The following is a 27,352-nucleotide window of genomic DNA, read 5'->3' as shown; positions in this document are numbered from 1 at the left end:
CTTAGAAAATAATTTATATTTTAATTGTGGGATCTGTCGGGTTAGTCTCTCTCTATGCCAATATCTTTGCCAATACTTCAATTATTCTAGACTAGATTTTGAGAATGCATCATCCAACCTTCGAAATGAGGAATTCTTGTCATCTAACAGAGGGGATCTAATCAATGCGACAAGAACTAGTCCATGATTGGGTTCCCATACGCACTCCGCTTGATTTCAACTCAGGCCATATTTTTTTGAATCAATAACTTTGTATGTTTTACCTAAAATGTGAGCTCTTGTCTCTCCTGTTTTGGCCCAAGGCCAGAACCCTAAATAATATTATTCACAATCCTTCAGAAGAAAACAACATTATCGTTAGTGCTTACAAGTAATATGAGTTCTGGAACGAAATTAAAATTCCAATTTTTCACTGTAGCTGGAAAATTGGAGAGCCCATTAGCTAATTCATTGGGTTTCCTTCATAGATGGGAAAAAAAAGCAAGTTTTGGATTCCTCAAAGAAGGGGACAAGCATCCAGAAGCAAAGGATTCAAAGAGGAAGCAATTGCCCCAGGAGAATAAAGGCAAGTGATGGTATGGTGAGAGCTTTATTAATTCAATCTCTAGTGAGGTAGCTTGCAAGATAGCTATGGCAGCTTGAATGCCTTTCCAAACTGCACCTGATGATTTTGGCTCCTGCAGAGGAGTGTGGGTTATGTTAAGCGGACCATGGCAAGTCCAACGCAGCAAGCATCTCAGATGTTGGTTGAGTTGGTCAGGGATACCTCCTTTCAGGTTGAACATGTTAAAATTTTCTGAACGAAAGACATCTAGTTGAAGGGAGTTGGAGTCTCAAATGGGAATGAGAACGAGCAACTTCCCTTTCAGCTGTTGGTTAGAGAAAGTTCTATTTCCATTCCAATTTTTGAGAAAATTTTTCAATCTCTCAAAATCTATTCTCTACTCTTCCCGATTATTTAAATTATATTTCGATTTCGATGTTTAGTTGGAGAGAATTGGGGCCTAAAATAGAAATGGAATGGGTTACTCCCATTCTAACTATTTGGTTGGAAAATATCCATTCTAATTTCAATTCCGGAGTAGAATATAAATGGTCCAATCTCATAAAATTCAATCCAGACTCTTTCTTAAAGAATTCAAATCTCTATTCCGATTCAGAGGGCCATTCTGATACCAATTTTGATTCGGATCTCAATGAACGTTAATTGTCTTATTTTGTTCAAGATGCCATTCAATCTTGTATAATGCCAATAAATTAGCCTTTCTAGCTCTTGCAACGAATACCATATGCATCGAATTTATTATCAATATATTCAATGATTTTAATTTTGATTAATAGGTAGCAAGAATTACAGTAGTGCTAGTTCTCAAAATAGATCTAATCGTAGCTTTTCATTATCATCTATCCTGGTACTATGTTGTTTGTGATCAAGCTAAAAAAGTACAAAATTTGCTGGGGCTAATACACAGAACTTGTGCCCCAAGGCTTCCGCGCTTTCATATTCCATTATTATTATTCTTCTCTTCTCCCGGTGAGACTCTGTTTACTTGCTCTTCCTTGCATGACTTTTGTTGGTGGTCTAAACCAATGGAATTATATGATCTATCCCCAGAAAATTCTTTATTCATACATGGGGATGGTTCTAGCGTGTGAGTTGCATGGGTAATGTTAAACAAGGCACCAACCAAAAACATCTTTTGATTGTCTAAACTTCCAGGAAAAGAAGATGATGCTTGGAGAGTATGAGATATGCAAATATTCAAATGATCCACCTATAAAAACGTATTTTTTCTATTTATATATTTTTTGATTACGTAGAGCTAAGCACTAATACAAACATGATTATGTATTACTTCACCCTTTTGCATGTCGTGATGTTGTTTGTTGTATATATGCAGGAAACAATGAATAGGATAGACCATTAATTTTGAAGTCCTATTGTCATTGTCATGACTTAAGTTAGTTTTGTTTAATGAGCACTAAAAATCAGTCCCATGTTTTTATATATGGATGAGGCAATTGAACTAGGACAAATTTAATTATATTTGATTGAATTTGACATAGGTGGGTTGCGTTCAAGCTAGCTAGGCCATGTCTAAACTCAACTTGTATCATAATCAAGCTAAATTTGATCTTTGTTTAACTCATGCTTGGCTGAATTATATAAAACCCTAGGATGGGCTCACAACCAGCTCAATGGGATAGCAAGAACTTGAATGCCCCAATGCTCTTAATACATACATTTCTTGCTGGTGGATGAGCAACAACCACTTGATTGCTTTTTAATGGCCAGGATGTTTTATTCTTGACTAGAGATGTAAATGGATCAGATCGGACCGAGTAATGAGTGATCCTGATCGGATCCGACTCCTTGATCGGATCCTAATGTTGAATCCAGATCCAACCCAATTGAAAATCGGGTGAGATCAGATCGGATCCATGATCAAAAAGTTTGTTCCTTTGGATCATTTAGATCGGATCGGATCCACATATAATCCGGTCCCAATTTAAAAATTTTGGATCCAGCTCGGATCCAAATTTTGATCGGACTTGGTTCGTATGATAAACCAACGTATGCGAAGTTTATGACAAAGGAAAAAAAATATTACTTTGCCTTAGCTATTAATTTATAAGCAATTTCTCAAAATTTCATAGTCAAATTAAGTAGAACTATATAAAAAATAACAATTCTACAAGAGCATTTGAAATTCTAATCCTACTCTATTTGTTCTATAGTTTACATGTTGGATTTAATACTCAATTCAGATCGGATCGGATCAGATTGGATCCTAATTCAGTAAACCCAAACCCGACTCGGAATATTGAACGGGTCCAATTTTAAAATTCGATCCGATCCCACGAGTTCTAAAATGGATAGGATCGGATCTAAACGGGTCAGACTGGATCGAATCATGAGTCAACTCGACCCATTTGCAGCCTTATTCTAGACATAATATTTGATAATGATCAATATATATATATATATAGAGAGAGAGAGAGAAAGCGTATCAAATGAGAGGAGTGGCTTAATGTGAGAGGTGAAAATATATAATAATAATTTTTGGATCTATATTAATGGTTCAAATGAGAATGCGATCGTCCAAACTGTCCAAATACCCCTAAGATTTATCCATTCCTTCATTTTTTAATTTTTTTAATACGCACGTAGTGCTCATCTGGACCATTGATGTGGATATAAAGATTATTATTATATTCTCTCACTTTTCATATTAAGTCACTCCTCTCATTTGATACGCTATATATATATATATATATATATATATAAAATATTTTTTTATTTGTCGACCTTAAGTGCCACCACTTTAACCCGCAAACTTGACACCCAACTTTATTTTGACCGATCCTGACTTGGACTCGAGCTTGTGTATGAAATAAAAGTTGGACATGAAACACCAAAATCTCAATGGACATGGTCTGGTTTAGTGAAACCTGGACTTGATCTAACCTGAGCTTAACCATTCTTAGTAGCAACTCTATATGTCTCAAGCTCAACTACGTTTATATTTTTCTCTGAGAATTCAAGATCATCCTGGAACCCTAATTGAAGAAGCCATCAAAGTCGAACGTGGACTGCCCATGGATCACTTGCTCATTTGGACTCTCTATGCATATGAACATTCTTGCTTGTAGACTCGACTACTAGGTACATCACATCTGTACTTATAGTTTCATAATTTAGACTACAACAAAATTAACTTACAAAAGTTATTTTTCTAAAAATGCCTAACAAACAACAACTTCTGTATTTTCTCTTTTTACAATTCTTTCCTATCTTCTGGAATAATCCAATGGTTATTTAATTTGTATCATGCACAGGATGATCATTTGAATATGTATCTAATGACCACTTCAATAATGGATGCCAACTAGCTCACCGAAAGTTGGTTTTGGTGATCTGGTTTGGATCCTACATATGCATAAGTTAGGGTTAATGATCTCCTCACTCATTTTTTCGAAAAATGAGGCAAGATCTTTTCCCACAAAGATTGATCATTTTTTTTTCTTTTTGGGAGGTCCATGGGGAAGGAGAGTGTCTCGGAGATCAGAGGGTTTTCTTAGGTTTTGATTGGGGGGGGGTAGGCGGCGATCGGTGGCAGCAAGCGAGGGGGGAGGCACGACCACAGCAGAGGAGGGGGTAATCGGGGTCTCAGTCATGGAAGTCGACAAGAGCAGGGGCCGGGATGGGGTCGGTGGCGGAGGAGGGGTGGAGGGTTTTGTGGTTGGAGAATAGCCCGCCGCGGACGACGACGCGATTCTGGTAGGGCTTCAGTGGTCGGAGAAACTACGAGTCCATAGGCGTCTGCCCAAGGCCATCAAGTACCTGGACTTAGCTCACTTCTTCGTCCCTCGTCGCAGCCGCACCGTTGAGCTCTTTGATGGTAAGGAGAGCACCCTCGCCTAGAAGGTCTGCACTGTCCCTGGCCTTGCTTACGCCCTCACCACCTTCTCCGTCGGCGAATAAAAATGATCTATTAATAATATATTAATAAATTAAATTTTATATTGATAAAATAATATATTAGTGCATTAATAATATGATATTTTAATAAAAATCAATAAATACATTCATCAATAAAATAAAAATTTTATATAATAATAGAATAGATATTAATGTCTAAAAAATTATATAATAAATAAAAATATTATTTTAAAATGATATATTTGTTAAATAAAAAAATTCCCAGGCATTGTGTGAGTAATATGCCAGTAGTTTCAAAATTTATACTAAAACAAAATTAACTTACAAAAGTTATTTTTCTAAAGATGCCTAACAAACTACAACTTCCTGTATTTTCTCTTCTTACAATTCTTTCCTATCTTCTCGAGTAATCTAATAGTTATTTTGTATCATGCATAGAGTGATCATCCGAAGATGTATCTAATGACCACATCAATAATGGATGCCAACTAGCTCACTGGAAGTTGGTATTGGTGACCTAGGTTTGGATCCTGTGCATGCATGAGTTAGTGCTAATAATCTCCTCTCATTTTCTCAAAAAATAAAACTCCACTCGAATATTCATTGCTCTGGACACACTACAACCAACATGAAATTTTCGTGACAATGTCGGTCTCATGGTAGGCAATCTTTCCATGCACCACATGCTAATTACGTGCTTCATTTTTTCAATTGTGTGTTGGATCTAGAATATCGAGGGCATAAAATTGGTTATTATCTTGTCTGAAAACTTGAAAGCGACTACCAACCAAAAACAGCTGAGCACATCAATTTCTTCGAACTGATGGAGATGGAATTGGACATGATGCCATCTCACATGGAAACTGTGCCTTGGCATAAACCAGAACATGGCTTCCAAAAAAATGTCACCTTCCATCCACCAAAGTAGAAAGACTAACCTGAAACTGCTATATATACGAAGCTAGACAAAACTAGTCTTTCATTGGCAAGCTTGCCCAAAGAATTCACCTCATGGGCTTCAGCTTGGCCACGGTCACGTTTAGTCCTTGAACAACGTCGCCTCATCCTCGGCCCACCAAACTCCCCCACCCCCACCAAACTCGCTGCCGTTAACAATGCTTGGCCCACGCTTCGTTGACCGTTGAGCCTTCTTTCCACCCCGGTCCACTTCCCCGTCGAAGTCGCCCTCATTCAACGGCCACGATTTACCCTCACCGTATCATCCACCGCTACAATCTCGCTGGACCACATCTATCACCGTACTCTTGGATCCTCGCTTTCCCGCATAAAAACTCCGCCCGACCGCGACTAGCCTCTCTCTCTCTCTCTCTCTCTGAATTCAAGAAGATGTCAGCGATTCTCCGATGGAGGAGGCTGAGTGACGCCGCCGCGCGAGGCATCGCCGCCGCCGGAGGCGGCGCAGCACCCCGGCACGGGCTCTCGCAGCGGTCGCCGATCTGCACGCGACGCGGGGGGGCCATCGCCGTCGTCGCCGTGGGTGGCCGGCGGCGGGAGCTGCACCGGCAGGAGCGGCATAAGTGGGAAGGGGGTGGAGGTCCCGAAGAGCCCCCCAGACCCTGCGGATCCGGGCGGAGGCCCACTGTCCCCGCTGCTCCAAGCACATGGAGGTCCTCTTCTCCCACCGCCCACCACCGCCACCGCCGGCCCCCGCCACGTCCGACCGCGGCGGCGGGTTCCAGGCCGTCAATATATGCCCCAACTGCAGGACCGCCTTCTACTTCCGCCCCCATCGGCTCGTCCCCCTCCAGGGGAGCTTCGTCGAGATCGGGCGGGTCAGAAGGGACACTCCCGAGAAGGAAAAGGGCGGTGGAGGTGAGGGAGATGAGGAGATCGGGAATCGGATAAGGTCCACGTTCTGGGAGACGCTGAAGGCGACGTATGGAGGGGAGCCGCCGGAGAATTGGCCGCCTATGCCGCTCCCGGCGCCGGCGCCGGGGGGCAATGGGCTGGCGGTGCATGTGCCGCCCGGGCCGCCGAATGTGAATGTGGTGAAAGTGGGGGGATACAGAAAGGGCGGGGGAGGCGGGAATTCAGGCGATGGGGGTGAGTTTGGTGGGAAGGAGTGGTGTGGTGGGTCGAATTTAGGGAAGGATCTGCCGACGCCGAAGGAGATCTGCAAGGGGCTCGATACGTTTGTAATTGGCCAGCAGCGTGCTAAAAAGGTAGCTGTTTTCCCCTTCATTTTAGATCGCAATTCATTTATGGATATCCATGATTTAGGAGGATCTGGAGACAAATCCGTGAATAGTTTTTCCTTGATAATGATACTTCTAAATAAATATACAGAAGAAAGTATTTCTCATTTTTGGTATAGTTTCTTTCTTTCTTTCGATGCAACCCGACTTATGAGGGCTTCACATGAACATTCCTGTATAGCTTGAGTACTAATTCAAATTGAACGATCTACATTTTTCTTTTTGTTGCATTTTTGAAAGACTGATGACATGGTATCTACAATCTAAGAAGTAAAGTGCAAAAAAAAAAAAAAAAAATCTAATATTATTCTTTCAATGGGAAACACCTGAGGAAGGAAAAAGGAAAGAATTTAGAAAAAATGGGATTCAATAAGCATTCGGTGTGGTTGTTTAAGGGTCCATTTTTTTTCTGTGTATTAACGGTTTCCATGTTTGTAGTTTGGGATCCAACGGGAATTGTAAGATTCATGAGTTGGCTAATGATATAGTGTTTGAGCTAGTTCAGGATTCTTAGCTTAGCTAATGTGATGATGGATATTCTTTTTCAAATATAATGAAATGCTAATGTAACCGTTTAAAGGCCTTCATGATATATCCAGGATGATCCAGGTCTGTGAAATTGGTTGTGAATCTTGATTAAGTTATGAGTTCAAACGAGTTTCAATCATTTCCTTACTTTTCTTGTAGTGGATTCTAGCTCGTTCTCTCCTCTTCTTTGTTATTCTTAGGCCCATCAGTTTTGCTTTTCTGTACCTAAGAAAATTGCACTACCAGATCTCCAATGTGATATTCTTGTATTCTTAAAAGGACTGTGCAGTCCTGCACATCTGAGTCCCCCGCAAATCTGCATCTCTTGCTTCCTTTTTCATATATTCTTTAAGAAAATGCTGAAAAAACCTTAAATGATAAATTAATTCAAGGAGTGAGACACCGGGAACCTAGGTATTTAGTGGGCGTGGAAGAAACCAATCAACCATAGATGAGTATGTATTCTTAAAATGAAAGCAGAGGGTATAGGCAGATGTACTAAGTGGTTCGTACTTGTTAACGTAGGGCTTGACTAAATATGCATAGGACTACTATTGGGATGGCATCTATGGACACAATTTCCCATTTCCTTTGTTTCACTAGATGATAATAGATGCCTAAATACATTGGTGTTAGAAAGTTTACTCTATTTATGTGAAGAGTAAGTGTACAAGCACAACCTACCATCTGCAAGGTATTAACTTATATGAAAGCACAAATCCTTTTTAGGTTGAGAAAGCAATTTCACATTCTTGGTTCCATATCTCATCTATATATAACTACATTAAAGGGAAGTTCAACTAAAAATGTGGTTCCTTAAATTATTAGGATGGACTTTCAAAGTTCAAACACTGCAAGTCCCACTCCCACACACTCCATCCTTTCTTTTTCCCTCCTAAATGAATCATGATAACTGTCCCATATTCACATCTGGAAAGAGAGAGAGGGTAACACAAGTTCAAGTTTGTCTTTTTTCTTTTTTAATCATGCAATAATGGAAATCTATACAACTACATTAAAGAGAAGTTTAGCTTCCCTCAACTTGTGCCACATTTAGCAGAGACGGGATGTGACAGCTAGGTCCGGAACCGGACCTGGACCCATTAAGCAGGCCGGACCCGCTCTCTATCTGAAAAGTGGGGATGGACTCCAACATCTCTGTGTACACCCCTCGATGGTTGAAAGCCTCCATTGCTCTCTCCCTCCCTCCCTCCCTCTTTCCCTCTCCTTATGGTTGGCCAAACACCACTAGGTACGTATGAGAGTCAATTGAGCTAGTTTGAACTTAGGTTTCTAAAGGTCAAAACCTCAAGACTTGGGCTTGGCTCTGCTTTAACTCCTTCAGTCTTTTCTTATCTCATGCTCAGCCTGGTTCAAATCAGGCTTGAAACCTCAAAGCACACTTGGTCTAAGCTAATCTTATCCAGTCTCTTCCTGTCTCAGCTTCAGTAGTTGTTCAGTTTCTTTTAAGCTCAAATTCAGTTTAACTTAGCTCCCTGACACAGGTTTTACTTGAGCTGGTGCCACATCATGTGCAATACCAAAGCGTCGTGCTTAGTACGACCCAAAAACATTACTTCCTTTTGTTTATGCATAGGTCAGAATGTAATAAGCTTTCCATGACTTGGATCTCTTAGCTCATCAGCTATGATCTTATAATATAAAGAGCAAAGCTCATGTAAGATTAGTCCATCCTAGCTTGGGTTATGCTTGTTATGTTATCAAGCTGATTGAGAACTCAATATTATGAGCCCAGAATTTGAGCTCCAATTCGACTCATAATAAATCTGGATAGCTTATTTCATTCACCTTTAATATGGAGTCCACATTTTCAGAAGTTTGCTTAATTTGGAGTTTTCCTGCCTTTTTTTTTTTTGTCAGTATATAGTTACTTTGAACTACTGATGCTAAAAGTCACAAAACTTAATCTTTACACCTTGCGACTAAGCATTATGATATTTTAAGATGGGCCAGTATTTTTTCAGAAGTTCTCCAACACTTTGAAAAGCAATCAGTTTTTTTTAACATTATTAATTTTCAAGACTTTTTTACTTCTGTTTCTTGGCTCTCGCATGAAGAAGGTGATTATCTACGTCTTTGTTTCTCTAATGGATTATTTCCTTTCTTGTTACAGCAGTGATTATATGGATAATTTTTTAGGTGTATGAACCTTTGTCTTTTTTATCCTTTTATTAAATTTTTTGGATATTTGGATCAAACACTAAGTTGTTTTGGAAAATATGTTCCATGCTTTTGAAGCGATGAAAGTTTCTAAGGCATTTTGTCCTAATCGTTTTTCCATAATTCACCATCATGTTGCAGGTCCTATCTGTGGCTGTCTACAATCATTATAAACGAATCTACCATGCATCCTTGCAGAAAGGGTTTGTTATATCCTTATTTTCATTCTTGAGTAGCAGTGGCATTGGGTGGGTTATATTTAGGTTGGGTCAAAACCCATTTTGTAATTGGTTCCAAAAAATTAAACCCATTCTAGCTCATTTTTCGTGCAGATCTATATGGCTATATGCAATCCACCAACACAATTTAGTGCTTCACTTTTCAATTATATACCTTTATAAACAAAACTGAAATAGGGCCAAAGGAGGGAATATAGGAGTGTGAATCCAAATGCACACACATGCAGAGAGAGAGGAAATTAAGTGGAAAAGAGAACAAGATAAATCCCAGACATGGTCTGCTCCACTTTTATTCAGTCTTTTTCTTCTTTCTCTTTAACTATGAAACATATAGCCTCCCTAATCATGCAATTAAGCCTCAACTAGATTACCGGTACTACTGTTCTAGTGGGCCTAAGGTTTGTTTAAGGACTTGTCCAGGCCATGGGATCCATTGGGTCTGGCTGACAAACCAAGCCTGACCAAGTTGTAATCAGATTGGTCTTGGTTAACCTGAAACAAAACCTTATTATAAAAACACATCATTGAAACTTGTTTATTTAAGGTGAATTACAGTGGGTCTGTGGGGTCTGGGTCAGAAATTGCCACCCCTGTTCTTAAGAAATACTCTATCTCTGACTGAACGAGATTTAATACTGACATTTTTCAGGTGGTAAAGCTTGGATGCTTGCTACTCTTTTGTTGGAAACTGAATATGCTGATCTATTATCCAGGTCGGCAGCTGATCCAGGGAATCTTGAGGCTAAAATCGATGATCATGTAGAGCTAGAGAAAAGCAATGTGCTCTTGATGGGCCCCACTGGCTCGGGTACAGCCTCATTGCTATAATTAAGTGTTTTAAATTTTAATATATTATTGAGGTGCCTGAGGATTGTTTTTATTAAATTTTCTGGGTTTGATGGTCGGCCCTACTTATGCACTGTAATATTATCTGCACGGACAGGGAAGACTTTACTTGCAAAAACATTAGCCCGCTTTGTGAATGTACCATTTGTTATTGCAGATGCAACTACGCTAACACAGGCAAGTTTTTCATAACCTTCTTGTCCTTAATTTATTGATATTGCATAATTTCTTTTCCACTCATTTGCAAAATACTATCTTCTAACTTATTATATGTTTGTATATATGTTTAAATTTGCTGAACCTTACCTCATATTATTTCGTTTTGCTGATCATCTGATGGACATCATTTTCAACGAGGGATTTGTTTAACAACTCAGTTGATTCCAATTGAACTGCATTATCAATATACGATACTATTCCATAATATCACTGAATTTTAATTCTTTTCCTTGTTTTTTAATTAAATGAGTCAAATTACAGTCAATGTTAGGGGAACATTCTCTGTGTGTTGTTATGAATAATTGAGAAAAAAAATTCATCAAATCATATTTTTTTTGCGAGCTTCCTTATGATAGGAATCTAACATGGAAATACAAGGTTAAACAATTGGGCATTTTTTATGAAAAATGATGCAATATGCTAATTGAATGAAATGAAATTGTATCAATATCTGGGAGTCATAGAAGTCATCTTCTGAAATACTTAGTGGGTTTATCTTTTGGGGTTATACTGTGGTTTTCTTATGGTAATCCTAGTTATAGCAAAAATGTTGTTCATTTCATTTGGGTTCTTCTTCTTAGGGGTTTATTTTTATACATTAAAAAACATGGTCAATCTTTTCATAAATCAATCGGTACTGATGTGTGTATCTCTTTTTTTTTTTTTTTTTTTTTTTTGTAACATTGACTAAAGAAAGCAAACGACACCATTTTTTGACCATTCTGCTTTAATAGTTGTCAAGCTGATGGCAACCTCCTAGCCTTCCTGGCCTGGCTATTCTTTACTGTAAATTGAAAGAGTAAAATCTCTCTGCAGGCAGGTTATGTTGGAGAAGATGTCGAATCAATATTATACAAGTTGCTTACGGTATGATTCTGGATTATTCTATTCTTTATTTTTTTGAATAAAGTTATCATACATGTGAGAGTAATGTCATGTTCTAAAAATTCCTTTGCATTATGGTCACTAGAAACTGGTCTTTCTTAGGGGCCTACTATTATTCTGTTGCGAGTTCTGGTAATACAGCATGAACCTCAACTAATGATGGACATGATGGCATTTGAATATTCATTGCCATTAGAAGGTTGGTATTTTTAAAAATTTGGGAGGTAAACATCATAAATTTCTTAGATGACACTTGCCTATTACTTTAATCATATTGAACCATGTTTGTGACATGTACTTTGACTATTACTTTATAATATTTTCTCAATTGGTATTACTTCATAATACTTGAGAGTTGTGACTGTTAAGTAACCACTAGACCACAAATGCTTATGCTGCTAAAACCACATGTAGCCTGGACCATGCATGACTCAAGAACAAGTCAAAATTGTCTCAACCAGGAGCAAGTCAAGAGAAGAAAAGAAACAGGTGGTATGAAGAAAAAATGGTCTAAATGGGGATTTGAACCTGTGACATTTTGATACCAACCTGGGAGAATTAGCTCCCATTCAATTGATTTAAAAAATATTTTCAGGGTCAAAACCAGTTTTAATAGTCAAAAATTGGTGGTAGAGCTTCATGTAAATAGCAATTTAACTGACAAATCTGTGAAGATTTTAAGTCTTCTCTAGTAAAACCTTAAAGCTTGAAGCTAGTTTAATGGATTGAAAAATGATACACAAGTTGTAAAAGGGATTCATAATTCATTTTTTTTAATATTAACCAATTTTAAATGCTCTACATGTGTGGATAAACATGTTTTAAACAAATAAAGATTTCTTTAACTGATAATAGGAAGCAAGAATTGTATATCACCCTAAATATCTGTAATGTTTGCTATTTGGCAATATAAATTGTCATGAATTTCATGGCAAAAACTGCAAAAGCGACACATAACTATGTTTACACATCAACAATGTATTTTAGGAGTTGCAAGGTGATAGGTGGTACTGTGAGAGGCTTGAATGCTATGGGTTACTTTCAAGTCTAACATTTCATCCCATGTATTTTTGTCATTATCATGTTCAAAACTCCAATCCTTATAAAATAAGGCAAAAGAAAAACCACTAGGGAAGATTCCAGATGGTTGGGAAAGTGTCATACAAGCAAGCATTTATGTGCTTGGGATATATCCATGCGTATTAAAGCAATACATGTTGACACAGAATGATACCTATTAATACATGGTGGCATACGTGGCAAAGATGTATGCGATTCTGTGCCCTAAGGACAACCTTTTAGCGAAATACTGCTTGTGATTATGATGTGATACACATGCACTTTTTTTTGATAAGAATATATGCACCTAAAGTTTATAGTGAAGCAACAATTATTGTGTAAACTGGAGAATCAAGATTTCCATTTTTCTGAGCATGTTAAGTGGAGATGGAATTCTAGGGTGTTCTGTCTTATGGTACATTATGGAACGTGACCTCCCATACTTGAACGATTGGAAAGGAGTAAAATTTTGTAAATTGTCCTTTTGGTGCAGAAGCGTGGTTCGCTGATATATAAATTTGGTTGGGAGGAAAAGAACAATTTGAAGGAGTGTGATGCATCATAAACATGGAGATAGGGTCCGCCTCAATTGGTTTCCCCTTGTTTTTGGTGTGAAGAGAAAAAAAAAATTCTAATTTGGCCCTACAGGTTTCCTTAGTTCTCTCTCTCTCTCTCTCTCTCTCTCTCTTCTTTGTATGTGTGTGTGTGTGTGTGTGTGTGTGGTTGTGTTGGTTCTCAGTTCTTTTAGCTATCTGTGCAGGGAAAGCAATCAGTGTAATGTTTAATGAATTTTTTAAATCTGAAAGAGACATGAAGATTCCACCATAATAAAAGGGGCTATGGGACTCTTGGATGGTTGAGTTGATTCCAATGAGGTAATGTTGGCCTTATTTATCTGAACTGAAGCCCATGGAATGGTTTTTGGGTGTTGGGGTGGGGAAGCAGGGCTCTCCAGAATAAAATAAAATAAAATAAAATAAAATAAAATATTGAGTATGGCTGCGCCTAAGAAGTGGGTGCTGCAGCAAGTGTCCTAAGAGGTATACCAATACAGCAACCCAGGTAGAATGGTTTTGCTCGAACTTCTGTCTTGTGTATGTTCTTCTAGGATTGCTAATTTCAGCTAGACTGCATGCCATATACATGTTTTGTTGTGTTGTAGTTGGCTTTTAGATTCATTAGGTTTCCGAGAGCACAGACACTTGCTGACATTCTCTTTCGTATCCAAAGAACCTTATTACATCTCCCTCTTATTAAGTAAAATGGTAAGTATATATGCATTGCACAAACTGCAATTTCCTCTCTTTTTTCAGTCAGTACTGTTGAAGTTTAGGCAAAACTGGGCTTCAATAGAGTGCATTATGATATGACATAATAAGTGTCTGTGCATTGCATAAATCTCACACAGGCTTCGTTGCTGCATTTTTATGAAAGAAATAGCTGGGAGTTCTTATACTTGGCCTTTTCTTTGACACCTTCTAGTAGATACATGTGGGGACTCAATGGTAAATTGCATACTATTGACATTAACATGCAACTACTAGCAGATGCATCATGCTCTTTTGTCCACAACTTCTGCACATACTATTTGCTTTCAAATCAACTTTAGTAACTTTCCAGGTCTATTTACCGTTATTTTATCATCTTGCGAGCACTTTTTATGGGTAGGTTTACATGCTAATTCTTCCACTTCAATTTTTGTCACTGTGTTTAGGTTGCTGATTTCAATGTGCAAGCAGCTCAACAAGGGATAGTGTATATTGATGAAGTTGATAAGATCACTAAAAAGGTTCTATGATTGATAAAACCATTTGTTATAGGTGCATCTAGATAGCATCTTTATTCAACAATAATATATTTTGCAGGCTGAAAGCCTAAATATCAGTAGAGATGTATCTGGTGAAGGTGTTCAACAGGCATTATTAAAGATGCTAGAAGGAACTGTAAGTCTGATATCATGCATTGCATTGTTGATTTGGTTTCATTTGCCCTCACCACCACACCACTCACTCCACCCTCACACCCCCTCCCACCCCCCCCCCCCCGCCACACAACACACACACACGCACACAAATAGCCTTTTCCCCATTCCCCCCTCCTCTCTCTGTCTGTGAAGTTTAACTCTGAAATGTGCTTCATGTAGATTACTTGACCCTTGGTGCATGCCCTCTTACTGTATTATGTTATTCCCAACAATAACAATGGAATTATAAATTGGCATAATTTCACAACTTGCATCTGCATAAATTATATCCCTTTCCTTTCTTCAATATATGACTTGTAACCTTAAATCAAAACTGCTTTTCATAGGCAACTTAATCAATGTTTGTAGATTAAGTTTATTTTCATAAGCACATACCAAATTCTCATGCTTTATGACTTGAGAAAATACTTGCAGAGTAAATGGTAATTGCATTGATCAGTAATAAAACATGAAGTTTGTTGAGTAAAACTTTCAATCAATGTTTTAAAAGCATATTGAAGTTTAAATATCAACCTCTGCATGTTTGAAGTTCCCTGAGAACATAAAAAGCATTTCACATGACGGTCCCCATTTTTTCAAATAAGTGTCTCAGAAACCTGTTTTTCATTTGTTCTATGCAATCTTTCTTTTGTTACGGTTGTGATATGCAAAATGTTTTATCTCCAAAGACTTGACTAAAAATCATTTCTGGAACCTATACTTTTGAACTTAAAATTGCCAGATTATGGTTTAAATATGACTAATCTTATTTCCTTTTTAAATACGAAAGTAATCTTGACCTATGTGATGGGTGTATTCTTCTAGTTTTGAAAGAAAAGGAAAAGAATGCCCTATTTTGAAATGAATGAATACTGTCAGTTACAATTATGTTAGTTACTAAGTTTATAGTAAGTGAGAAACTTATCTTATCTTTTGAATTCAGTTGAACATTTTATTGTCCAGATAGTCAATGTTCCTGAGAAAGGAGCTCGCAAGCATCCTCGTAACGACCATATACAGGTATTTTAAAAATTATACCTTTGAATGATGTATTTGTTTTAAGTATGGTATGGGCACTCCATTTTTGGAACCTAGATCCGCATGTTTGTTGTCCAAGTTCAAGCTGCTCCTTGTAGCATGACCAGGAGTTTTTTTAAAATCTCCATCATAGTCTAGCTTGCGTGCATGGGTTTTTCTTGTATCATGACCATTCATTTTTCCATCAAAAACCATAGCATCTTTTATTCTTTCCCTTTTATAAGTCAGAGTATACTGTAAATCCTGGTTCATGCTTTATAGTCTCGCAGATGTAGATTGACATGTTATGTGGTTGAATCTTTAATTCTTGTGCTTAAAGATTATTTGAACTTCATCTTGCAAGTTATCCTTGTATGATAAAGATCTATCATCAATCAAACATACAAAGGACCATTAAAAGATACCTACCCAATTCGGAAGAGAAGGCTAGACTAGTTGCATAGATGTGCAAAATCTATGAAGGAAATAAATAAACAGAAAAAATGATGAAGTTGAAATTCATCCAAATATGCTCTTTTAACGATAAACGTTTTCGAAAACTGTATTCTTTCTTTTTCAGAGCATCACCCATTTAAATAATAGATTATTGAAATTACTTGCATTATGGATCGAGGATCTGGTACCCAGCCATCCTAGGTGGGACTGGTGAGAGACTGGCTCCTGGGATGGCTACGGAACCAAAGTCCGTTTGAACCTGGCATCCCAATGTCCTCGTTGATATCAGCTGCATCAACTGGGTCAGTGACTGTGTCAGCCAGTACCAACCAGGTCAAAGCTGGGACTTGGTGAAAATGCCCAGGGCTCTGTCTCTAATTTTACATGAGAGAGAAGAAAAGAGAAGAGAGAAAGGAGAGGAAGACAGGGAGAAGAAGAGCTCAAGGTAGGTTTTCCCAAACATTTATTGAAACACCGGTGCTGAGGCCAGCATTGGTGGCATTAATCCAAATCATAGGCTCAAAACCCTACCTAATCCTAAAACCAAAAATTGAAATAATTGGGGCTAATGGCTTTATTCACTCAATCAAACAGTGCCATCTATTTTCCATTAGTTTCAAATCTTTCTTCCCATATTTCTTCTTATTATTGGTGGTTATTCGTAGTAGGCAAGATTGGGCCTAGGAATAGTCTTTAGCACACAACAGATGCATAGAAGGATTTCGTAATAACAGATGCATGGGAGCATATAGTTTAATGAACATTGTTTTCATACATCAAGCAACAATGATGATGCTCTTTCTATTTTTTTCTCAGAATATATCTGATTAGAAATATTCACAAAAATGTCTTTCAAAATAAAGTTAAAAAAGGGAACATTTCAGCTGAGAAGTCTTGGGAGAATCAATGTCAACATGATACTGCCAATTATAATTCTTTGGCTTACGAAACCATAAACATCCGGCCTATCCTAACTATTTAGGGTATGCTTTATGGATCCTCATTTCCCATGTAGTCCTTTTTGGGATACCTCCAATGTTATTTCAAGCTTCTCCATGTCTTTGCTCACAACCCTATCTATGTTACCTTAAGACTTCCCCTCCTTCCGTACAACCTTCAACACCAATTTAGTTGGCTTACAAAGCAGTGATCAAAGATTTGGTGATGATTAGTATTAGCAAAATGCTGTAAATATTGCAGTTCATGAGATTTTACGTGGAATTCTTAAAACAAGTAAATTGAGCTGTCACTACCAAGAAAAAAGGGAAAACTGATATAAAATTGTCTTCATATACAGCTCTACTATAATATTGTTGATTGATTTATATTTATTTTTACAAAATCGCATGAAGTGCCTTGTCCACTTGTTCCTTGTTTAAAGTTTTGCCCAAGTTCTCGAGTAGATATGAAATTGGCTTTTTTTTTTTTTTAATGTTTCACATCAAACCAATAATTAATTAAACTCTGATCAAGTTTTGCTTCCCATCTTTTTAAGTGTCTCAACAATCAGCATTCAAGAGTTAAAAAAAAAATGAAAAATAAAAAAGATGATCTGAGCAATCAAGTGTAGTGTCAGTTTTCAATTATTTTTTGGGTTTGTCATAACTTTGCAGTAATATGACTTCATATTTGAATCACTTCACAGATACTTTAAACTTATGCTGGTTTTATATGTCTTTAACTAATGCATGTGCTTTCTGCAGATAGATACGAAAGATATTCTTTTTATATGTGGTGGTGCTTTTGTTGATTTGGAAAAGACCATTTCAGAAAGGTAACACTATTTCATGATGTTAGATATGTGCACCAGTCTTCTCTGGAAACTCTGGTGCTTGTACTATGGAGCTTGAGGAAGGTCTTATTTTTCAATATTCCACAGACGGCATGATTCTTCGATAGGATTTGGGGCACCTGTACGTGCAAATATGAGAACTGGTTGGTTAACCAATGCTGTAGTGGCATCATCCTTACTGGAATCAGTAAGTATTCGTTTTAAACTTTTGCCTATATTCTTTATTTCACGTCTAGAAGTGTCCAAATCTTTTTTCCCATGCTTTAACAAAGCACGAGAATTCTCTTACATTTCTCTATACATTTAACATGGAAGAAGTATGTTATGTTTGTAGGTTGAAAGTAGTGATCTTATAGCATATGGTCTCATCCCCGAATTCATTGGACGTTTTCCAATTTTAGTTAGTTTGTCGGCTCTAAATGAAGACCAACTTGTTCAGGTAACTTCCAATCTGGATAGCATCTCCTCTAAATGCAGTACTTGCCTAAGCTGGGTTCTCACTTTCGTTTAGACTTAAAATGGTATTTTTGTACTAATTGATCGAGTTAAATGAATATCTAATCAAACTTAAAGTAATATTTTTTTAATTCACTGACAAGCTGATGCTGACATTTAAAGCTGTTGGTGTGAAGCTATTCATTTAATTTAACCTGATATGACTTCAGGTGCTAACAGAGCCAAAGAATGCTCTTGGCAAACAATACAAGAAACTGTTTAGCATGAACAATGTAAGCGTGTCTCATCTATGTAGATGGTCTAGTATTCATTCTATGTTCCTCTGAAATAAGCTGCTTCTTACCTTGGCTCTCATTATTGTATCATCCTCCAGGTTAAACTGCATGTCACAGAGGCTGCTCTTAGGGAAATTGCAAAAAAAGCAATGGTGAAAAATACAGGTGCACGAGGCTTAAGAGCTATTTTAGAAAGTACTCTTACTGAAGCCATGTATGAGGTATGTTTGTTGACTAATATTAATGGTTCTTTCACTTTTCTCTTTTGTTTCTAAAATTTTACCTTGTTAAGCAGCAATTAAAACCATTGCTTGCAAGTGCTCCACAATGTAACTTCCAATTGACCTAAACCTCTAAGAAGCTTATGGTGAAGAGTTTGAATGTGCAGTAGAATCCTGAAATTATTTTTGAACCTTTGAGCATAACATCTTAACGTCAAATTGAGCTTGGGTTTGATGCCTTTAGAACACTTTTGAATGTAAAATAATAGCAGAGAGCTGAAAATTTGGTGTAAATTAATTACCCTTATCTGCAATTTAGTCTATGCATGCGACACCGAGTGGACATGTATATTTTCCCTTCCCATAGGCATCAAACATTATTGAGCAAGTAGATCTGATGCCCTGCAAGTCTGTCTGAATCAATAAGTCGACCTGATTTTACTAGCTTTGGCCTGATCCTAATTGTGCAGAGGTTGAACTGCATGCACTTCCAAGATTGTAGATCTGACAGAGCTAACACAGGTTGGATCAAATCATGTCTTGGATGTAATGAGGTCAGGTAGACCCAAGCGGAACTTGATGCCAGAACCATTGGCTTTAGCCCTATTCCATATTCAAATTTCAGTTCCCAAGCAGGTGCTTTCTCTTGGCCTATAAAAATGTTTCTGTCTCAGCTGACAACTAGGCCTGTTCTGGCCCCTTATCCATTTCAAAAATTTAAATTGTGTTGGATTTTGCTTGGGCTCAGCCCTTATCTATAGGGTGTATATTTGCATTCTTCAACTTGCGCTACTAGAGAGGAACAAAACAAGCCACCATATATGTCAGATTTCTGCACCAGCAGTGCTATGGCAGCCTATACCTTACCCAATACATTTGAAGCCTTTTTGAATGCCAATACTGATTTTGTGCATTTTAACCATTCTTACAATCTCCAATTTAGTAAAAAGAAAGTTTAAAAATACGTAACTGTTTGAGCCTGTTAAATTCTATGCAAGTATTTTAATTTATGGTCTTCATTTTCCATAATTGACATGAGATCAAAAATTTATTGGTGACCTTGGCGGTGCTCCATTTTCATGATGCACATTTTTTCCCATTTTCATGATGCACATTTTTTCCCAGATTCCAGATGTAAAGACAGGAACCGAGCGAGTGGATGCAGTTGTGGTGGATGAGGAGGCCATTGGTTCCCTCGACAGACCAGGCTGTGGAGCTAAAATTCTTCAAGGAGATGGTGCATTAGAACACTACCTTTCACAAAATAAGGTGAAGGATCAATGCACCCCCCGCCCTCCCCCTCTTTCTTTTTGAGATTTCTGAGGAGCTAATCCCCACTTTTTTTTTTTTTTATGGTAAAAAGCTAATCCCCACATTTTATACCATTTACCCAACCCCACCCTTGAATAGGAATCGAACCCTCACCCCCTTACGCAAGTACCAAGGGATGATACCATCCAAGCAAGTGCTTTGATGCATGAATCTTTATATGCCATTTAGTAATGGTCATGTTTTGAAGTTTAAACAAGGGGAGTAACCAAAAGCCATCTTTCTCTTTCTTAATTTGAGAAAACTAGTGTTTCAGGAAGGCTGTCATCGTTTGAAGCCATTTTATGCGTCGTGCATGCGAATGTCTCATCAATTTAAGTGAAGATTTACTAAGGGAAATGAATGAACCTCTCACCAATAGGCACAAATCAACTTCCTGACATGACCTTAATTTTGGAAATAAGAAGTTTTCCATATCGCCTGACTCCAAGCTTATACTATTTCTATCCTTGCTAAAACATATTCCTTCAAGCTTATTTTTTAAGAGAAAATGTTCTCTCTCTTCAGTTTGTAACATAAAGTGGTGATCGCAGGCAGACGCTAACCAATTGGAGGGTGACTTGGTGGGAGACCGTGATCTTGCATCCAGAGCCATCAACCTGTGATTTTTTTTATCAACTTCATTAACCTGAAACGTCTCAATTTCATTTGTTTAGATGTAATTATCATTGTTGTAAACAAACATTCCTTTTTAACGAATCCTTGTATACGAGCATTGCTTTTCAAGAAGCAATGTTATGCTAATTTAATGTACATGTACCATTTCTCAAAGGCTTTGCACTATGTTTATTGCTCAAATCATCTCTCTCTCTCTCTCTCTCTCCCACCCCCATATTTTCATTTCAAAAAAAAAAAAAAAAAAGAAAGAAATACATCATACGCAACAAGCACATTAGTTTCAACCTCAAAACAGCCCTTTTCTTTATGCTTGGCGCTGTGTGTTTCAGCCCTAGGTGCCATCAATTCAACTGTTTGAATGTCTTTGGTTGTCTGACACCACTTATATTGACTTGAAGTTCATTATTCAAATAATATTAAAAAAAATTATTTATAAAATTAATATATATTTAAATTTATTTATAGAATTAATATAAATTTAAAAAATATCATTTGAAATGATATTTTTTGGTGAAAAATATCATTTCAAATGATATTTTATGGGTCTACATCATCTCCTCCCTTATCCTCCGTGGATCAAAAAAAAAAAAATTCAAAATCATCATTTAAAATGACGTTTTTAAAAACACCATTTCAAATGGCGTTAATTCATCTTATATACCAAAAAAAAATATATCTTCCTTCCCCCTCTTCGGTGGCGCTCTCCCTCTCCGATGGTGATCTCCCTCTCCATGGCATAGTAAGTCTCTCTTCCCCCTCTTCTCTCTTTCCTCCTCTCTTCCTCCTCTTCTCTCCCTCTTCCAGCGGCGATCGCCCCCCCATCTCCTCTTTAGCCCGACGGCGGCCCCCTCTCTCCCCACCCGCCCCTCCCTTTTGGCCCGGCGACAGCCCGCCCCCCCCTCTTTGGCCTGGCGGCGGCCCCCTCGGCGAGTGCCCCCCCAGGCCCGACGGCGTCCCCTCGACGGCGAGCGCCCCCCCTCCCCACCCACCCCCCCTCTGGCCCGATGGTGGCCCCCCCCCCGGCAGGGGCCCTCCCCCACCCCCCTGGCGACGCCTTGCCCCCCCCCCACCGACCCAACGACCGCCCCCCCCCGACGGCGATGCCCCCCCTTTGGCACTCTACCGGTGGCGGCCACCCCCCTAGCCTAAGGCCTTCGGGCGGCGATGGCCCTCCTTCCCCCAACCACCCCCCTCCCCCCTCGGGTGGCGGCGGACCCCCTTCCCCCAACCACCCCCCTTTTGTCCTCTGTCGGCAGCGGCCGCCCCCCTCACCACCCCTGGCGGGTCTCCCTCCCCGCCCGACGCTCTCCCATCGTGGCACTCCCGGTCGGTGCCTTCCCATCGACCTTCCTGCCCCACCACCACCACTTTTTTATTTTTTTATCTTTTTTATCTCATTATTATCATTATTATTATTTATTTGCAATGTATGAGAGATCGCTAATCAATTTGGTTAATATTGTTGTTTGCTATATATATTTTTTAAATAGATTTAGACTTGATTTAAAAATGAATCTTAGGCTAATTTAAGAATTTTAAATATATTATATTTTATAGAACTGTAGATCCGTCAGTTGACCAATGTAGGATATTCTATGACATCCATACAAAAATATATGAATAAATTATAAAAAATTATTTGAGGTTAGGTCGAAATTACCACATGAGTTTAACGTTTTGAAAAACCTACACTTACATTCCTAACGTCTACGAAAAATCTACACGTACCCTCTTAAGGTGGGGACTAAATTATAGGTTTTTTGTAAATGCCGAGCTGTAGGTGTACATATTTCAAAATAATGGATTTAAGTATAATCTCAACCTAAATTCAGAAAAATTTTTGTAATTTAATTATATATTTTTGTACGAGTGCCGTAAAATATATACAGTGGTTAATTGATTATCCAGTTTGGATAGTTTGAGAATTATATTTAATTCTATAGGTAATTACAGTAATCAAACAATATGCTGAGGGTTCGAGAGAAATTTTGGATAGCATTTTTCTTTAGTTCTCCTCATACATTTTCAGTCGTATTGGGAGAACTAAGAAAAAATACTGTTGAAATTTTTTTCGGTCCCTATTGTATATCGTTTGATTACTGTAATTAACTTATAGAATTGATGCAATTCCTGAATGGGATATGATTTATCTTTGTCTATTAGTTGATGATAGGATGCATTTATCATGTAAGTCTTTTGAAATGATAAAATAATTATTAATACTAAATTTTTTTGATTTTGATATTATCATAGATTTTTCTGAGAAAATGGTCAGTATTCGAGTTCATCTACTATTGTGTTATGATGGCATAATACAGAATGGCGAAGATAGCGTGCAGTACAGTCACCTTACAAATCAGATGATTAAGATATCTTTATCATTATCAGGTCAAGAATTATTGGACCATTTATACAGTAGTATTTCTGTAGATAAAAAAAAATATGAAATAAAATTGAAATAGAGATCTTCTAATTTGTCGGGACAGTTAATGCAGAGCAAGTATATCTTAGTTCCAATTGATGACGATAAAGATGTCCAAGAAATACTGATATTTTCTTTGAAATATTCAGAATGTCAATTTTTAGAATTATATATTGAAAAGAAAGATGTACCGGGCTTTGGATACTATAGTCGGCTTTTAACCCAAAAGGACAATACTCCTAGGCCTTCTTCACCTTTCGTAACTCCTATGGTGCAAACCGATAGTGTTGAGGCCATATTTGCAAAACAACATTCTATTACTGCTGGTCCTAATTGTCCAATACAGATGAGATATTGGCTATATTGCCGCAGATGTGTATAGTTGGACATGATATATGGACTGCTAGGGTGTCACTTATTTGTTTTGATATGGTGGAGTGGCATCTTTTCGATCATGTCAAACGACAGTTTGGTTAGATTCAGGGCATCTCAAAGTAGTTTGATACCAGCCAGAGACTTCATCGTATTGATCGATGAAGGAGAGCTCATATTGACTGGCGTATCAAATATGCAGAGTACATCGCCATTTGAAATGCACGTCGAGATCACATAGTTCATGGTGATCCCATTTTGAGAGACCGTCCATATATCGAGGACTACATGGTTTGATTTTTTAGTATTACAGTGCGAGTCATTGGATAGCCTTGATATGCAGTTTCAGGATACGAGGATGAGAGTTCTGCTGTGCATCTTTTGGTAAGATCACAAAAATTATACTTTATATCAATATCTTTACTTCTAATAATTAAGATTGTAAAATATTTTATGTAGTTTTATTATATCTTTATTTTATATTTTACAATATATTGCTAATTTTATTTTTATTATGTAGACTGATTCTATATCAGACCATATGTTGGATGCTTGTCGTGCTTTATCTACGACTGATGAGGACGAGCGGATCTGAATACTACATGAGATAGAGAAAATAAGTTCGAAAACATTGGTGGCGATTGACGTTGACCCAGATAGCTGTGCGCTTTGGCATGGAGCAATCGATACGCCAGATATGAGATATACGCCGTCACCATATGTTCCACATATGCCATCACTGCATATTCCACAGATATCATCACTACACGCTGCACGGATGCCACCACCTTTTGATCCACAGATGACAGGACCTTCTTCTTCCTACATGCCCTAGATAACATCATCGGATATCAGTTAGCCACGTGAGTATGACACTTTCTTTTCAGGCCCATCCGTATATCCAGATGAGGGGGTTGAGGGGGTCACTCAACCTGCAGATGCTCCGACAGCATCAGTTATTCTTGAGTAGCATGACAGCAGACCTCCATTGATATGGGAGAGGAGCCATCACAGCAGATACAGGAGTAGGAGCGACCGTTGAGGACCTTCCTAAGAAGACCCAAGCAATCACGGGTACCATGACGTCTTTGTGGGACTTAGTATTTTTTAGATTTGTACTTAGTATTTTTAAAATTTTTATTGTACTATTTTTTATACACTTGATATTTTGATTCTATTTTATATTATTAATTATTATTTTTATCAAAGATTAATTTAATTTCAAGTGATCAGATGTTATGCTTTGTAGATGGATACACGTAGTTTCATGTGTCTCAAAAGATTAGGAAAGAAAAAGTTATGCTAAAAGGGCTATAGAAATTATAATATAAATAATAATAATAATATATCACATAATTTAATTATATATCTTGAAATAGCTAAAAATTAGCTAAATCAAACAAGTCAGTTATTTATGAAGGGAGACTGCGATAGAATGTCATCTGATATTCACAGCTCTCTCTCCGCCTTTATGCTTGCTTTCATTTACTCTCTCTTCTCATCTTTTTTCATTAAGGGTGTGATACATTTTTATGCACGTATTGCGAAGCAGATGGTGAGAGCTTATTTCGATGAAAGATTGAAGCCTGACAATCGGATAATAGACTGCAGTATTTCGACGAAAAGAGCATTCTGAATCATGATGAGGATGAGGATTCCAAGTTGATAAGGAATGATGGGACAATTGTGTCGGACTCAAATCTACTAGGACTACAGTTGGATGCATGGTATTCCGTACCGACTCAAACCGATCGGTACGGCCGTATCGTACCATATCGGTGGGGAACCAACAAGGTTCAGACCGATTTTTCGGATAAATGAGATGAATCGGACCGCACTGGTATATCTCAGTATGGTACGAGCATGAACCGCTACATACGGTGCGGTAGGGGCCGATACAGGTCGGTAAAGTATCGGTACGGTATGGTGCAGGCACCAACCGCTCGATACGATGCGGTTTGGATCGGTATAGGTCGGTATGGCATCGGTATTGGTTGGTACGGAGATGATATGGATTGGTTTTCTATTTTTTATTTTATTTTATTTTTTTGGGCCATCGAAGGGCTTTGAAAATATTATTTAAAATTAAAATTTATTTGAAAATATTATTGCAAATAGTATTTTCAAAAAATGCCATTACAAATAGCTATTTTTATTTTTTTATTTTTTATTTTGAAAACGTCATTTGAAATGGCGTCTTTGAAAATGCCATTTCTAAAACACCATTTCAAATGGCACTTTCAAAAATACCATTTCTATTGGTGATTTTGATTATTTTTTTTTGAGTCCACGGAGGATGGGGGAGGAGGTGACGTAGACCCATAAAATATCATTTGGAATGACTTTTTTCATCAAAAAAAATATCATTTCAAATGATATTTTATGAATTTAGATTAGTTTGATAAATAAATTTAAATATATATTAATTTTATAAATAATTCTTTTTAATATTATTTAGATAATGAATTCTATTGGCTTGCTTGTCTCGTAGCTGAAGTTGATTGAATACTTGGTATAACTTGCAGATCATTCTTTATAAAAAAAAACTAGCAGGTCATTCTTGGACTTAGATCATTCCAGTTGTTTGGTTGGTGGAGTCCCATGGCCATTCTGATTTTAGGAGAAAATTTTGATATTATTAAATATCACATCTCAAATTCGAGATATAATACGGTTATACTATCGAGAGATACATCTCTCGATAATATGAAGCCATTCAATTATAATTAGCTAAAATCTATCATAAATAAAATATAATAAAATACTCAATTTCATCATTTGTCATGTAATTAAATCAAAATTAATTCAGAATATCTAAATCCAAAAGTAAATATCAAACATATTTCAAAATTCATAAATAGATAACTATAAGTGCATGATAATCAACAAACTAAATTTCAGCTGCAAAATTTTCAAGCTGGCTATGCAGATCCTTAAGTTTAGATCCTTCATCAGTTCTAATCTTATTCCTTTGTAAAAGAAAAAAAAATAAAAAGATATGAACTACACTAGCTCAGTAAGTAGAAATTATGTTTCTTTACCAAATCAAGTATAAATTTTTTCATGATAATATAATATTTAAAAAATAACAGATAATATAAAATAAAGTATTTCATAAGATACATAATAAAATAAGTCATAAACCAGTCATGCATGCATAAATCATGAAATTTCATAAATGACCCTCTGCTAATGTGTATAACATTGATAACGAATACGAATTATGAAACTTATCGACTACGTTGACGGCCCTGTCATGGATATAAAATGACCATAGTATGAATATCTATGAGTAATTTTTTGAAACATTACACGAATATCTGATAAGAATAATTTACAAATCATATTTACAAAATGTTCATGCATGCACGACTGGTTTATGACTTATTTTATACTTTATGAAATATTTTATTTTGAATTATTTGTTACTTTCTAAATATTGTATTATCATAGAAAAATATATGTTTGATTTGATAAGGAAGTGTAGGTTCTACTTACTGAGCTAGTGTAGCTCATATTTTTTTTTCTTCCATAGAGATTAAAAATAAAAGATGATCCAGACTTGAGGATCTACGCTAGCGAGTTTGAAGTTTTTGTAGCTAAATTTTAATTTATTTAATGATCATAGACTTATAGTTAACTATTTATAAATTTTGAGATATGAGTTTGGTATTTAATTTTCGATTTAAATGTTCTGAACCAATTTTGATTTGATTATATGATAAATGATGGAATTGAATCTTTTACTATATTTTATTTATGTTGGATTTTAATTGATTATGATTATTAAGCTTCGTATTATTGAGGGCAACAC

The 27,352-nt window shown here is 37.2% G+C and overlaps 1 protein-coding gene across 1 annotated transcript; it reads left to right on the top strand.

Annotated features, from left to right (window-relative positions):
- The first annotated feature begins 5,579 nt into the window (after window positions 1–5,579).
- LOC105034602 (CLP protease regulatory subunit CLPX1, mitochondrial) lies at window positions 5,580–20,897 on the top strand. The gene is given in 16 exon segments (XM_073258036.1): window positions 5,580–6,013; window positions 6,016–6,627; window positions 9,511–9,572; window positions 10,322–10,416; window positions 10,552–10,635; window positions 11,494–11,540; window positions 14,332–14,406; window positions 14,483–14,560; window positions 15,544–15,600; window positions 17,757–17,827; window positions 17,933–18,032; window positions 18,180–18,284; window positions 18,511–18,573; window positions 18,675–18,797; window positions 19,923–20,066; window positions 20,660–20,897. Coding segments are annotated over 16 exon segments (2,010 nt in total). The 5' UTR covers window positions 5,580–5,791; the 3' UTR covers window positions 20,732–20,897.
- Window positions 20,898–27,352: the final 6,455 nt, after the last annotated feature.

Source organism: Elaeis guineensis, chromosome 1 (assembly GCF_000442705.2).
Source record: "Elaeis guineensis isolate ETL-2024a chromosome 1, EG11, whole genome shotgun sequence".
NCBI lineage: Eukaryota > Viridiplantae > Streptophyta > Magnoliopsida > Arecales > Arecaceae > Elaeis > Elaeis guineensis.
The sequence above is the reverse complement of the archived record's forward strand: the minus strand, read 5'-3'. Positions and strand labels throughout refer to the sequence as shown.